Source organism: Aspergillus costaricaensis (genome assembly GCF_003184835.1).
Source record: "Aspergillus costaricaensis CBS 115574 unplaced genomic scaffold BO79scaffold_23, whole genome shotgun sequence".
NCBI lineage: Eukaryota > Fungi > Ascomycota > Eurotiomycetes > Eurotiales > Aspergillaceae > Aspergillus > Aspergillus costaricensis.
In genome coordinates, this window is record NW_020291823.1 from 324,060 (window position 1) to 338,313 (window position 14,254).

Genomic DNA, 14,254 nt, shown 5'->3' on the forward strand with positions numbered 1-14,254 from the left:
ACTCTTTTTTTGTTTGTTTGTTATGGAATGGTTGGGTGATTGTATTATATTGCATTGCGTGCATAAACGGGTGTCAGGATTAACTACTGTACATGCTATCGGTCTAGCTGCTCGTATCGTTCTCGTGCTGTTTGCTTTGTCTTCTCCAGGAATTCGTCGTACCGGTTGCGCGTGTTGCGCCCGGCTTCTTCGGTTGCGTCTCCTAGTTTGCTGCCTTGCGCGCCTAGACCCACGCCCTGGGCGTATACCTCTGTGGCTATCGGCGCGGTCATGCCGGTGCCTTGAGCGCCCAAGCCGGCACCCGTCCATCCCATCTTGCTGAGCAGAGATGCTCCCTTTGATGTGGTCTGTACTGGGGGCTCCTCTTCCTTTGGCGGGGGCGGAGCGGGTCGGTTCTTCGCTGAGGGCTTGGAGCCGAACGCCTTGCGCCGCTCTCGTGCGCGGTCACGATACTCAGTTGGTGCTGGGATGATTCCGTGCTTGATGAGCTTGCCTGTCGCCTTGGCTACCAGTTCTTCGTCCTGTAGATTTCCACGATGGAGTTGACTGAGCCGCTCGTGGCGATTAACTTCTGCTGATGATTTGAACTGGCGCATGCACAAGTAGCAGCAATTGCGGTTGGGATCGGCATAAGATTGGGATGGTGGAGCGGTTGCTTCGGATGGAGAGACTCCGCGGTCCGAGCCATGCTCTGTGCTTTTCTCGTCCGCATCCTTCTTCTGGATTCCGTGCAACTCGGCGTGACGGTTACTCCAGAATTGCAGATGCGATGGGACTGCCATCTTCTTCGCTCCGGCAGCGGCAGCCGCTTCCGCCTTGCGCTTCTTCGCTTTATCTGCATCCTTGGATTTATCGGATTGACCCGCGGGTTTATCTCCCTTTGGATTGTCGAGTTCGGCCGTCGATACAGTAAGCTCGTTGGCATATGCCTCTTCATCCCAGTACATAAGTTTCAGCGATGGGTTGTTCAGAGGACTGAATGTGAATTTCTCGTTGCTTGTGGGATTGAGCACCGGAACAAATACACCGGCGTGAATGTAGCTGACCAGAACCGGTCTGGATGATATGGTGAACTTTTCAAACGAGTTCAAACGTGTGATAGCAGCTTGTGCATCCTGTCTGGCATTAGAAAGCTTTGGTAGCAAATAGCGACATGCTTACCTGAATAGTCGCAAATTCGGCGAATCCATAGCGCCAGCTCTCGTTACTGCGACGGTCTCGCACCAGCAACACGCGACGGATGGATCCCTCCCTGGCACCAAGGTTGGAATCGCCCGTAGTAGAAGCCACCTTTGCCCCCTTCTTCCCATTGCCTGGTGCCTCGTTCCCAGATGTAGGACGATACAGCTTGGCAACACCTTTGGCGAGAAGCTCTTCCGTTACGGAAGGTTCCAGTCCGCGGAAAAGAAGGAATTGAGAGGGTTGGTTCTCCGGCGCAGCATCGTTGTCGCCATGGTTTTCCACCTTCGGTGCTGGCAACCCAGGAGGACCAGCCGGGCCGGCGTCTGTTCAGATTAGAAACGCAATACAAGGTAGAAGCCGCAGTGAACGTACCAGGCCGGGGCGCTTGACACCTGAAGCATTTCTGGCGGGTAGAGTAATTCACAATGCCACACTGCATGCGTTAGCTCCATGCTTAGAAACCCCCGTGGAACATACCATCATGCAGTTCCAGTCCGCCTCTGCTCTCGCACGAGCACGGTCCTCTCTTTCACGGCTATATGCGATGCGGACCTTTGTGCCGCGGTCGTCCTGTGCGCTGGGTCCATGTAGGTAGATTGTAGGAAAGTTGCGCTCCACAAATGCTCGGGATAAGCTTAAATTCCGAAACCTCAAAAATCCAAGTTGTCGGGACAGCTCTGCCACATGTTAGCACTGCAGCAAGAATAAACTACGCCATACTCACTGGTCTGTCGATCACGAATGACACGAACGTCATCTAGGCCCTCAACATGATAGAACTCTTTCAACTCGTTGGTAATCTGTAAACCACGTCGACCGGAACCCGGTGACATGCATTCTCAGCCTCTTGCCATCAAAGGTGTTGGGCGGAGCACCGCTCCGAGTCCACAACAAAAATCAAGGGAAAGGAGTTGTCGAACGTCTTCTTCCACCATGTCCACCGGTAGGCCATCCATCATCACCTCTCTGCTTTCATGTCCGTAATGCGGTTGTCGATTGCGGCGAGGGCTGCGGCTGCGGCTGCGACTGTAGCTTCGGCTCCGACTGTGGTATCCCGGAGAGCGATAGCCCTCACGGTCGCGATCCCGGTAAGCTGCTCTTCCTCGCCTTGGAGGAGGGGAGCGCGACGAGCGCCGTCGAAAGTCATCGCGATCCCGACTGCGGTAACGGGGTCCGGAGTCGACTCGGTCTCCGGAATAATCGGGTCTTCTGTCCGCCGCGGGCCCACGGGGAGGCGAGCGTGAGAGATCTTCTCATGTGATTTAGTTAGTAACAGCTAGATCTGAAGAAGCAAATTGACGCTTGTCCAAGGAAAGCATGCGCTCTGTGCTACTGGTTGCGGGGAGGAGAGCGTATACCGCCAGGCGAGCGCGATCGGGATGGCGAACGATCGTCGTACATGCGGCCGTCCCGGTCGTCACGGCGGGGCATAGGTCTGTGAGATGGACCAGGCGGATACCTGGCCTCATCCGGATGAAAATGAGACATGGCTGAGGTGATCGGATACAAGGAGATTGATAGTGGTGGAAGATGAGCGGATCATTGCTTGAAGCCAGAAAGCCCCGGACTCGGCAGAATCTGACCGCCCTGCTGCATTCACAAGCAGCTTGTTCAATCTCCATCACCCAATTTGTCACAATTAAATGTATTCACTCTGAATGCATATCGTAGTAATTCTCAATCTTTTCCTAAGTCCAGACTGAACTCTTGGTGCTATTGTTATGAAAGTCACCCTAGTATTCCAGGTCTCACGGTACAACATCACATTTCTTCCCAAGTCGCTTCTGCGTAATTCCATGTTAATGGCATGACTTGTCATCTGAGCCATAGTTTGCTGCTTTGTAACCGTAGAGATAGCATCCATATGACTTCACTTCAGTTCTACGTGTAGTGATCCTAACTGTTCTTTCCCAATGCCAAGTGCAGTTCAGCTTCTGACTGTCGGTAGCGAACCTAATCAGGTGGCTTTCCTGGCGGAAGTCTGTTGCTGTTCCTTCGCCAATAACGGTTAAGCCGCGGCCAATAACTTCCTGCTAGCGGCTTTTATTACTTCATATGGCATCAAACTAGGGGTAAACGAACCATAATAGACCGTTGGAACGACGCAGTTGCCTAATTGAGGGTCTCCACTCCAGCCCTGTTGCTGATAGAGTCTTGGCAGCCAGCAATTTCGCCCTGTTGCTCCGAGAACCCTGTAGTTTATGCAGGATATGCGCTGACTGAAATACTCAGTGGCTGTGCTGGTCCATTGACGTCCTGTCATATCTCAACAGAGGCCATTGTAGAGGTTTCGTACGGAGGTCTACCCAAACATTGTTCCTCGTTCGGAAACCCGGAAGGGTCTGAGTTGCGGGCTGCCCCGTAGGGCTGAGCCTATGCGATGCCAATGAAACCACACAGGAAGATACTATTTTGGATCGCCTCAATATTATTCTGCTGCCTGACACCACTCTCCAATCGGAATTCCCCGTTTCATGGACCCTGACGGGGTTTCTGCACTAGCTTAGTTGAACGGGGCACAATGCAATCACAACAAAGTCTTCTGTAGTATCTCTGGCAGCACAAGTCAGGGCCGACAATGTCTACATGCTGCGCCTTGCCTGGCTTGGCCCTGCCACCTCAGATTTTGCTGTGCTCATTTATGTGCTCGGAGATTTTGGTAATAAATAAGCGCTAATAGTGTGGTCCGCTCGTCAATTTCTTATAAATCCCTGAGGAGCACCCTCATTTATCATGCACTGCAGTCTGTGTTATGCTAGACGTGTCACTTGGTGCAACCCAGAGCAGACATGAAGTTTAATGCACTCTTTACGGCTCTAGCCGCCCTGGAGTATATCCAAGGTATATCTCCTATCTTCAACATCATCATGCAGCACTAACTCATGCTAACCCGCTCATAGGAGGCATCGCTGTTCCCACAACCGCCGATCTCACATTTGCAGACATCTCACCTCGCGCATTGGACAATGCTCCTGACGGTTATACCCCGAGCAACGTTTCCTGCCCTGCAAACAGACCGACAATCCGCAGCGCGTCAACCCTGTCATCGAACGAGACAGCATGGCTCGACGTCCGACGCAAGCAGACCGTCTCAGCAATGAAAGACCTTTTCGGTCACATCAACATGAGCTCATTTGACGCCGTCTCATACATCAACAGCCACTCGTCCAACATCACCAACATTCCCAACATCGGTATTGCCGTATCTGGCGGTGGCTACAGAGCACTTACCAACGGCGCCGGCGCACTCAAAGCATTTGACAGTCGAACAGAGAACTCAACACACAATGGACAGCTCGGTGGTCTTCTGCAGTCAGCCACATACCTGTCCGGGCTCTCCGGAGGTGGTTGGCTCCTAGGTTCAATCTACATCAACAACTTCACCACCGTCTCCAACCTACAAACCTACAAAGAGGGCGAAGTCTGGCAGTTCCAGAACTCCATCACGAAAGGCCCCAAGACCAACGGGCTACAAGCCTGGGATACAGCCAAGTATTACCGCGACCTAGCCAAGGTCGTCGCCGGTAAGAAAGACGCTGGCTTCAACACCTCCTTCACCGACTACTGGGGTCGCGCACTCTCCTACCAACTCATCAACGCGACCGACGGAGGCCCCGGCTACACCTGGTCATCGATCGCATTGACCCAGGACTTCCAGAACGGAAACATGCCCATGCCGCTCCTCGTCGCCGACGGCCGTAACCCAGGCGAGACCCTAATCGGCAGCAACTCGACCGTGTACGAGTTCAACCCCTGGGAATTCGGCAGCTTCGATCCATCCATCTTCGGCTTCGCTCCCCTCGAATACCTCGGCTCCTACTTCGAGAACGGCGAAGTCCCATCCGGCCGATCCTGCGTCCGCGGCTTCGACAACGCCGGCTTTGTCATGGGAACCTCCTCCAGTCTCTTCAACCAATTTATCCTCAAGCTCAACACCACCGACATCCCATCAGCCCTCAAAACGGTCCTCGCCAGCATCCTCGAAGAACTCGGCGACCGTAACGACGATATCGCTATCTACTCCCCCAACCCCTTCTACGAGTACCGCAACGCGACAATCTCATACGAAAAGACCCCGGACCTGAACGTCGTCGACGGCGGCGAAGATAAACAAAACCTCCCCCTCCACCCCTTAATTCAACCTGCCCGCAACGTGGATGTCATCTTCGCTGTCGACTCTTCAGCCAGTACCTCAGACAACTGGCCCAACGGCAGTCCCCTCGTGGCTACCTACGAACGTAGTCTCAACTCAACCGGCATCGGAAACGGCACCGCCTTCCCCAGCATCCCAGACAAAAGCACCTTCATCAACCAGGGTTTGAACACCCGTCCGACATTCTTCGGCTGCAATAGCAGTAATATTACAGGGCATGCGCCCCTCGTCGTCTACCTCCCCAACTACCCATACACGACGTTGTCCAACAAATCGACCTTCCAGCTCAAGTACGAGATCTCGGAGCGTGACGACATGATCACCAATGGCTGGAACGTGGTTACAATGGGTAACGGGTCGAGGAAGTCTTACGAGGATTGGCCGACCTGCGCGGGCTGCGCGATTTTGAGTCGCTCGTTTGATCGGACGCATACCCAGGTGCCGGATGTGTGTGAGCGGTGCTTTGAGAAGTATTGTTGGGATGGGACGAGGAATAGTACGGAGCCGGCGGCGTATGAGCCCAAGGTGTTGATGACGAGTGCGGGCGTGAGGAACTTGGCGGTGTCGAGGTGGGTTTGGGGGTTGCTTCCGGTTGTGCTGGGGGTTTGGTTGATGTGAGTGGAGGTTGGGATTTGGGTATGGGTGTGTATGCTAGAGATCTTATGGATATGAGGTTACGATAGATGTGAAATACTCCGGAGATACATCCAGAAAGAATGTAGATAGGAAAGCATTGCATGTAATTCTTGTTCATTAATTCGTAAAAGACTCCAAGTCCCCTACTAAGTACTGAGTTACAGCACCATCACCCGATTAGTTCGTCCCAAGCATACCAAAATCCAATCAGTGAAGTGCACTCCTTCTTGCTCGTCCGTCCCCAGTTGGAGTCATTTATCAACCAAATCCCCCGAATTCTCTCATAATATGATCTAATTACCTTTCCACCGACACAACCCCCAACACAGTCCATGCCAGCAGCATCCAACCTTGCACGGGGCTGTACGGCTGCAGACAACCTGTGGGAGATTCCAGTCCACAAGGTCAAGAGAAGCCTCTTCGGATTCTTGACCGTCGTCTACAACCTCATCCTGCTCACCGCGAGGACACTTAGCCATGCAGACATTCTGCCAGCAGCATCCCTTGCATGTTCGCTTGCTGCACATGCCGTCGGTGTGAATAATGTCTGTTGAGGTGGGGAGGAGGTCGATGTCGGGCATGGAGTATCCTATATATATCAGTCGGTTGGTCATCGGAAGGAAGTAGGGTTGGACTCACTCTTATGCATCTCCGGTGCCGATGCAACATCATCGCTATCATCATAGACATCGATACTGTCATCGTCGTAACCATCGAATCCAACATCACCATCAAAATCGACATCACCATCCAAATCATACCCATACTCCCCGTCATCATCAACACCATCATCCCTCTTATCCTTATAACAATACGTACAGAGCCCCTTCCGGCAACATCCACCCTTACAAGTCCTGCGATTGCACCTGGGCGGTTTACCAGGAGATTCTATCATACCCAACTCTCGTCAGCTAACACATCCTACCCACAAAGGATCAAAAAGAGAAGAAAATACTAACGCCAAGTAGCATCCCCATCGCCCCGCTTGGCCAAATCATTCGGACAATACGCGAGACACAGGCCGTGATAGCAGCATCCGTTCCCGCAGTCTCTGTTCGTGTGGCATACTGGGGCGGTGACTTCAATGTCTCCTTCTGTGTGGAGGCGGGATTCTAAACACGTATTAGTTGATGGGTATGGTAGTATGGGTAAGTGGAGGAGGGGGGCTCTACCATCGATCAAACTGCGGACTAGTTCCGTGTGAACATCATCCTCATTGTGAAGACAGTAGGCGAGACAGAGACCGTTGTAGCAGCATCCGGTGCCGCAGTCGGGGTCTTTGTGGCACTGGGGGTTGTCTGGTCGGTCAGTATGTTGGTGCTAAGGTGGGATGTGTTGGGGTGGGCTTACAGATGTCTGTGAAGCTTGGGCCGTCGGCGGGGATGGAGGCTGCTAGGGTGGCGAGGAGGGTGAGGATGAGGGTTAGGTACATTTTGGATGTGGATTGTAGGATACGATTTGGTGATATGGTGTTTATGGGGTCAAGAGGGAGGGAAGGAGAGTGATGGGGGATGAAGTAGAGTAATGGTCATGCTGGGGGAATCGGGGTATTTGAATGCTGTTGATGATGTGAATACATAATGGAGACGGGATGGCCTATAGTGAAGAGTAGTACAGCCATGTTGGTTAATGGTGTTGATGGGGTGGATTGAATGGCAGGCGTGAATAGAGATGAGGTGGTAGCGGTTGGCATATATTCGATATGTAACACATGTAATGGTTAGCATGGACTTGACTTCTTTCATGTAGTGAGTTGTTGAGCTAAGATGATCGCAAGCAATCTAGTTGCATTGGGGTTGAGGACATGTTTAGTGCTTCATCTATGTCCCACAAGAGGAAACATTGGGGAAGGCAAGCAACTCGTGTGATGGTCGTCAACGTAGTACACAGTGTCCTGGTAACGGACTATTAATAGTAACAGAGTATGGACTGGAGGCTCTTTCACTTGCCGTATATGCCTCAAATGATGTTTGATTTATCGAGGTAGTAATGGGACTCTATCGTAGTCATGAGCAGAGCATAGTAAGACTAATAATCATAAATATTACATATAATTAGAATTGAAGAATGTTCATTTGGCGGCCCGCTAGAGGTTGCACTATATATCACCAGCCTTATGCATATACCATAGTCATAATATTTAAGCCTCCACCAACAGAACAACTGCTTCATACGGGCGTAGAGACCACTTCTGTCCCGAGAACCGCCCCTTCGCCGCTTCAGCGCTTTCATATGAGTTCAAAACGACGCCCTCGACTCCCTTCACGCCATTGGCAGTAGCATCCCACTCCAGTGTGTTTTCAGTCCAGTTAGTGAGAACCAGAGCCTTCTGATCCTCATATTGACGAGAGTACGCGAAGATCTCCTGGCTGTCCTTATCTACCAAGTCGTAATCGCCATAAACAAAGATGTCGAGGTATTTCTTGCGCAGTCCAAGGACGGCAGCCCAGTAATGGTAGATCGAGTTCGGGTCATTGACCTGTGCTTCAGCATTAAAGCGGACATAGTCCGGGTTGACGGACATCCAAGGCTTTGCGTTGGGGCCGGTGAATCCACCGTTCGGTGCGCTTGACCACTGCACCGGTGTGCGGCCGTTGTCTCGAGACTTTTTCTGGTACTCTTGACGGGCGCTCTTCTGGGCTTCGATGTCATCGGGCCTGTACTTAAGAAGTCTAACATTGAGAACAATTAGTAAATAGTTTCGACATGTATAAAAGAGAAATCATACCGATGCCAGTGGTTAAGGCAGTCGATGTCCTTATACTCATTCATGTCCCATTCAATGGGAACGTTCCTCATTCCAATTTCCTGACCCTGGTACACAAATGGCGTACCAGACTGCAGCGCAAGAACCGTCGCCAGCATTTTACCTGCTTCCGTGCGGAACTCCTCCTTTGCCTGTGCATAGCGATCAATCGACCGCGGCTGATCGTGGTTCTCCCAGTAAAGGGCGTTCCACCCATCATTGTTGTACATGAACTTCTGCCACGTCTCAAAGAAAGCCTTCAAATCAGTAAGCTTCCAGCTTCCGGGCTCGAATTTGTCGTACGTTCCGTGGTCAATATCCACATGCTCAAAGTTGAAAATCATGTTGATCTCGTTCCGGTCGTAGCGCACAGCGCGAAGCACCTCCTCGGTGTCTCTAACGAAGGGCATCTCGCCGACACTGAAGGCGTCATACTCCTTCAGAATCTTACCCAGGTCTGCGAGGTATTCATGGAGTCTCGGCCCATTGGCGTAGTACTTGTCTCCCCATTGCCAAGGGGTACGAGGGTCCTTCACAGGAGCGTCCGGGAAGCGTTGGTCTTTGCTGACGAAGTTAATGACATCCATGCGGAATCCATCCGCGCCCTTGTCTAGCCAGAAGCGCATGATATCGTGAACCGCCTTGCGAACGGGCGGGTGTTCCCAATTGAGATCGGGCTGCTCTACCGCATAGAGGTGGAGGTAGTATTCCTGCGTGTGCTCGTCCCATTCCCAGGCACTACCTACAAAGTGCGTCAGAACACGCACTAAAGATATAGAGTAACCCCAATCAAAGTATCGGACTCACCTTGAAAATGCGAGACCCAGTTGTTGGGCGGGTGCCGATTACCCTGCTCATCATACCTGGCCGGCTTCCACACATACCAATTGCGATACTCATTATCCTTGGAGCTGCGCGACTGCTTGAACCACTCATTCTGATCACTAGTGTGGTTGACCACAAGGTCCATAAGGAGCTTCATGCCCCGCTCGTGGCACCCCTGGATGAGCTTTTCGACATCCGCGACCGTGCCGTACTCATCCGCAATGCTATAGTAATCGGCAATATCATAGCCCATATCCACCTGGGGCGATTTGTATGACGGACACAACCAAACAATATCCACGCCTATATTCTTAATATAGTCCAGCTTGGAGATAATTCCCGGAATGTCGCCGATGCCATCATCGTTGGAATCTTTGTAAGAAGCAGGCCAAATCTGATAAACGGAGCATTCCTTCCACCAGGCGCGGTGAATCTGGGAGGCGGATTTGGCCATTATGCTGGTTATTTAGGTGGTTTTTGGTGTGTTCGGAACGTTGGTGAGAGAAGGAGCTGCCGTGTCCTTATCAGGAGCTCAAGAGGTCAGAGGGGCGCAGGAAATTGGCTGATCTGCCCCTCGATTGATGGGCACCGCGGGGCAGTCGCTGCTACATCTCATTCATCGACGCTCGTGCGGAGAAATTCTCGGTGGGTTCGCCATTCACCGGTCGCACATTGTCTGCCACTCACACCCCACGATGTTGTGGACCAGCTTTGGGATGGTTGAGAGGACCGTTACGTGGAAGGCTCAGGACACCCACTTCCGTTGTACCTGGGATGGGAGGTGATGTTCTGAGACACTCTGGCTCATTAGATGGTCTCCGCACCAGCTCCGGCTCCGCTCATCACCACCATCCGAGGTACTCTACACCGTAATCGATCCCAATATTCCCAGAGATCTCCAAACTTACTGCGAACTTATACATATATATATAACATTGTTTGAGAAAAGCCTCTCATTATTATAGCAACCGTGATTGTCTGGCATATGAGTATCGTTGCCTCGAAAATCCCAACCACGAGTACCCCGGCGAAGGCTTGCTAGCCACAGCTCCCAATTGCACAGGTCTGAGAGATCTGTGAGTGGTACAGCTAGCGTTGCATCTCGTGCTGCAGATACTAACAGCGGCCAAAGCCACGATTGGCCGAGACGACCCTGCTCTTCGGAACCAATAACATAGTCCCATGTCAGCTATGCAGATGTGAGGATCCTGGTCATGATGGGCGGGGTCGGTGGGCAAGCTTAAGTTGGTTAGAGAGACATTGTAATCTCGAACTGCAGACTGTTCTGGCTGTGGCGCTGTGGAACAGTCGCTCTGGGGTATAGAATGTAATAGCTTTGGTCATAAACAACTAAAACATATTCACGTAGCCAGTAGTTTAAATCGTTACCCAGCGAATCAAGCATGACATCATGAATGGAATGGTAACGTATAAGAATACTTTAGGGGGAAATCTAGAAGATTTATGTAAATCAATTAAAAACTAAGATAACGTCCTCGGCTTTATTCAGCTCGTTGAACTCTGTCACACTGCATTGGCTAGCACCAGAGCCATCGTGGCATAAACTAATAATGAAACGCATGACATCGATCGAATAAGAATGAAATATATATACTGTATACCATCGTACATCTGTCGCCATCGTCATCCTAATATTCGTGTCAAACAGTCCAGGGCTACAATTGCCCATAAAACCCACCCTTGTGTCGTTGTACATATCTTCGTCAGTCGTCTTGCAGAGGAAAACCGTCGAATCAAGACCCTCTATTCAGCCAGTGTCATCTTTGAGTAAAGTCTATCAGCCACGGCTAGTAACATAGCTTAGTGCAACCGCAGAGCGCCATCGCGATCTTCGACATTGTCCAGAGCGTCGGTGATACGCGAGCCGTCTCCCTCATAGAGGAAGGAGTCGTAAGTGGCAGCACCGACGATACAACCGACAATAGGAGCGAAAATAGGAACAACGAAATAATAGTTGGCCGCGGTAAAGACTTCTCTGCCATAGATAAAAGCAGAGAACAGTCTAGGACCGAAATCTCTCGCGGGGTTGATAGCCTGTAGAATTAGCTTAGGTTCACTAATAGAAACCGATAATCGGAAGAACCTACATAGCCAGTCTGCCAGCCCAACGCAGCTCCAATAGCAGTGAGCAGAAAGAACACTGTCACCTGAGGCGAATGGAATCTGATCGCATTGACCGGATCCGAGATGCTCAGAATACCAAACATCAAGACTGCAGACCCGAGCAACTCCGAGAATGCGGCCTCCCAATTCGACTCGAAGAATGCAGCAGGGTAAGTCGAAAAGATACCAGCGGAATGGTGTCCACGTGGGCTCAGGATTGAGCCGCCAGGAATGGTGAACTCAGGGTCCCAGTCTTTGATGGCGGAGCGGTAGTTGATATACACAATGGCGGCACCGACAAAACCACCAAGGAACTGAGCAAAGAGTTTGCCGGGAAGTTTACGCCATTGTCCGGGAGTGGGACGGACGAGAGCCATGCAGATAGTCACAGCTGGGTTGATAGTTGGACCGGGGTCGGAAAGGTAGCCTGAGATGCAGACAGCTGCGGCCCAGGCAATGTTGATCGAGAGCCAAGTGCCATACTGGTAGTCGGAAAGGAGACACTGAGCGACGACGCCATCGCCAATGACGATCAGGAGAGCCGTTCCGAGAAACTCAGCGACATATGGTTTGAGAGCTTTTCGGGAGAGGCCAGTGTTGAGAAACATGGCTATCAGGATGTTCGACTTCCGAACTTGTGAATTAGGGAGAATTGTAGGAGTACCGTGGTAGAGATGGACTGTTTTGGAGGTTTGTTGACGGAGAAAACAGAGGGGACCAGAGGATGCCCCGAGAGCGGCACGTCATAGCTCGCCCGCCCTCACCGCCAGTGCTGTGGATTCCCCAGATAGGAAGGCGCGTTGGAGATAATGTTGGCCCTTCTGCCTCAGGTGTCAGTTATGGCCCCATTTGTAGATTGGTGTGGACTGAATGCTGGCGATAAGGATGCTGATTCGTCTACTGCAGTCCCACAAAAGTACTAAAAGCGCCATTTAATTATTCCCTTCATGTCCAATTTGATCGTACAAAGGCTAGTATAGTAGACTAAAACTGAGCAATTCACAAACAAAATACGGACGAACGCACGGATAGACAAAATATCACAAAACGATAGTACATCATGAAGAACTTCATACTATTTCGCCTTCCTGGCTTTCCCCGGGTCGGCCAACATTCCTCGATTCCACCTCGGATCATCCGATTCTTGCACCGGCGCCCACCCAAGCTGGATCTGCATCATCGGTCCTTATCAGCTACTGCCCCACAGCGGCATACCACCCACAATGGCCAGCAACATACCTGCATCACCTTCTGGTCCCAATCCTTCGTGAAGCTTTTGATCTTGCCATCTTGAACCTCAAAGATAGCAGCAGCGCTCCATCTCGCTTTCCGAGGTGGATCCGATCTTTCAATTCCTTTATACGGCTTCCCCGCATGCGATCCTTCAGCCGTATATCGCAGTAGCACATGTCCATCCTTTGCCCACGCCTGGTCATACCGAACTATATGCAGATCATTGACCGACGCCATGACATGGGCGTGCGATTCCGCGTAGTCCATCGGCGTGGAACATCCAGGAAAAGTAGAGGGACTCCAAAACCAGCTGTCCGGAGTGCACAGGTGGCGAACGGACTCGGCACCTTTATTCTGGGCTGGCGAGTAGGCAATTGACATGTATTTTTTTGCGATATTGAGATTGGCCTACATATAGTGATTCAAACGTTAAGTTAGGAGTGACACATAGGGGACTATTACTGAATTGTATACGTGCCTCTTCTTCTGGTGTTTGGGTTGCCGAGATGACGGTCGGTGGTTGGCCACCTGTCGCAGACATGATTGTTGTTGAGTATCTGACACAATGCTAAGCCCTCACGACAGATTATTGCAAATGTGATTGATGGGGTAGAGTTAATGGCTGACGGATGGAGCACAAACCTATCTATATACATACTGGTTTATATTGTCGTCTCTTCAGTCATCATGACGTTGTGTTACCTCGCCCAACTCGGTTCTGGTCTGTGGCATATCCGATATCCTGACAGCTGAAACTCAATGTTATTTGGTATACTTATGTAAACAGACCTTCCATTAGTTAGTTAGAGAGAATAGTACCACTGGGACAAGATGGTAGCTGAAAAGCTACACAAATGCTGTCCCACCCCTACCCGTATGACCCCAGAATCAAAGTGAGTCCTAACTTCTGAAAATATATTGAATCGTTGCTGGGGCATATCTTATTCCAAACGATGACTTTGAAGCACTAGTTTTACGCCGGAGTAGCGAGGTGGATGCGAATAACCATGCCGTTCAGGGGTGAATTCGCATCATCGTTAACATTAGTAACCACGATGGCCGCCGGTTTATAGTAATTTTGAAGGTAATCTTCTCTATGCTTCCGGTTATATACACTACCGCGACACATACTGGCAACGGACAGGCGGCTACTTGGCAAGTGCAGGGCCCTGTAGTATAGTACTACGAATCGAACCCGCGCGATTGGCTTCGTCAACGAGCGGGGTAAGCTACATCATTATTTAGGCGTCTCAACTCCGAATCATGTATCTATAATTGGTGTAACGTACCCCACTTCCATACAAAGCCATACTATGGTCGATCAAGAACTAAATCATGCAGCGATAGTTGGATCT

The 14,254-nt window shown here is 51.0% G+C and overlaps 7 protein-coding genes across 7 annotated transcripts; 1 reads left to right on the forward strand and 6 right to left on the reverse strand.

The window, feature by feature from the left end:
* Window positions 1-68: 68 nt before the first annotated feature.
* BO79DRAFT_198200 (putative G-patch domain protein) lies at window positions 69-2,431 on the reverse strand. Its single transcript, XM_025681324.1, has 6 exons — window positions 2,103-2,431; window positions 1,907-1,982; window positions 1,660-1,859; window positions 1,555-1,615; window positions 1,162-1,505; window positions 69-1,115 (listed from the first exon to the last, which is right to left on the reverse strand). The coding sequence occupies exons 1-6, from the start codon at window positions 2,139-2,141 to the stop codon at window positions 96-98; spliced, it is 1,740 nt and encodes a 579-aa protein (XP_025537775.1). The 5' UTR covers window positions 2,142-2,431; the 3' UTR covers window positions 69-95.
* BO79DRAFT_121505 (uncharacterized protein) lies at window positions 2,141-2,651 on the reverse strand (the record flags this gene model as incomplete). The annotated part of the gene is made up of 2 exons (XM_025677946.1): window positions 2,141-2,431; window positions 2,541-2,651. 2 exons carry the CDS (start codon window positions 2,649-2,651, stop codon window positions 2,141-2,143), a joined length of 402 nt encoding a protein of 133 aa, XP_025537776.1.
* A 1,254-nt stretch (window positions 2,652-3,905) lies between these two features.
* On the forward strand, window positions 3,906-6,069 carry BO79DRAFT_246567 (lysophospholipase Plb1). Its single transcript, XM_025685580.1, has 2 exons — window positions 3,906-4,023; window positions 4,083-6,069. Exons 1-2 carry the CDS (start codon window positions 3,972-3,974, stop codon window positions 5,951-5,953), a joined length of 1,923 nt encoding a protein of 640 aa, XP_025537777.1. The 5' UTR covers window positions 3,906-3,971; the 3' UTR covers window positions 5,954-6,069.
* A 195-nt stretch (window positions 6,070-6,264) lies between these two features.
* On the reverse strand, window positions 6,265-7,403 carry BO79DRAFT_269924 (uncharacterized protein; the record flags this gene model as incomplete). The annotated part of the gene is made up of 5 exons (XM_025687252.1): window positions 6,265-6,560; window positions 6,611-6,859; window positions 6,931-7,083; window positions 7,144-7,269; window positions 7,322-7,403. 5 exons carry the CDS (start codon window positions 7,401-7,403, stop codon window positions 6,265-6,267), a joined length of 906 nt encoding a protein of 301 aa, XP_025537778.1.
* Window positions 7,404-8,111: 708 nt separating this feature from the next.
* BO79DRAFT_269932 (alpha-glucosidase) lies at window positions 8,112-10,017 on the reverse strand (the record flags this gene model as incomplete). Its single annotated transcript, XM_025687253.1, has 3 exons — window positions 9,525-10,017; window positions 8,700-9,459; window positions 8,112-8,643 (listed from the first exon to the last, which is right to left on the reverse strand). The coding sequence occupies exons 1-3, from the start codon at window positions 9,994-9,996 to the stop codon at window positions 8,112-8,114; spliced, it is 1,764 nt and encodes a 587-aa protein (XP_025537779.1). The 5' UTR covers window positions 9,997-10,017.
* Window positions 10,018-11,037: 1,020 nt separating this feature from the next.
* BO79DRAFT_288782 (glycerol uptake facilitator) lies at window positions 11,038-12,351 on the reverse strand. Its single transcript, XM_025688720.1, has 2 exons — window positions 11,651-12,351; window positions 11,038-11,597 (listed from the first exon to the last, which is right to left on the reverse strand). Exons 1-2 carry the CDS (start codon window positions 12,272-12,274, stop codon window positions 11,364-11,366), a joined length of 858 nt encoding a protein of 285 aa, XP_025537780.1. The 5' UTR covers window positions 12,275-12,351; the 3' UTR covers window positions 11,038-11,363.
* Window positions 12,352-12,741: 390 nt separating this feature from the next.
* Window positions 12,742-13,440, reverse strand: BO79DRAFT_152192 (uncharacterized protein; the record flags this gene model as incomplete). Its single annotated transcript, XM_025678680.1, has 3 exons — window positions 12,742-12,837; window positions 12,906-13,307; window positions 13,345-13,440. 3 exons carry the CDS (start codon window positions 13,438-13,440, stop codon window positions 12,742-12,744), a joined length of 594 nt encoding a protein of 197 aa, XP_025537781.1.
* Between the last annotated feature and the right edge of the window lie 814 nt (window positions 13,441-14,254).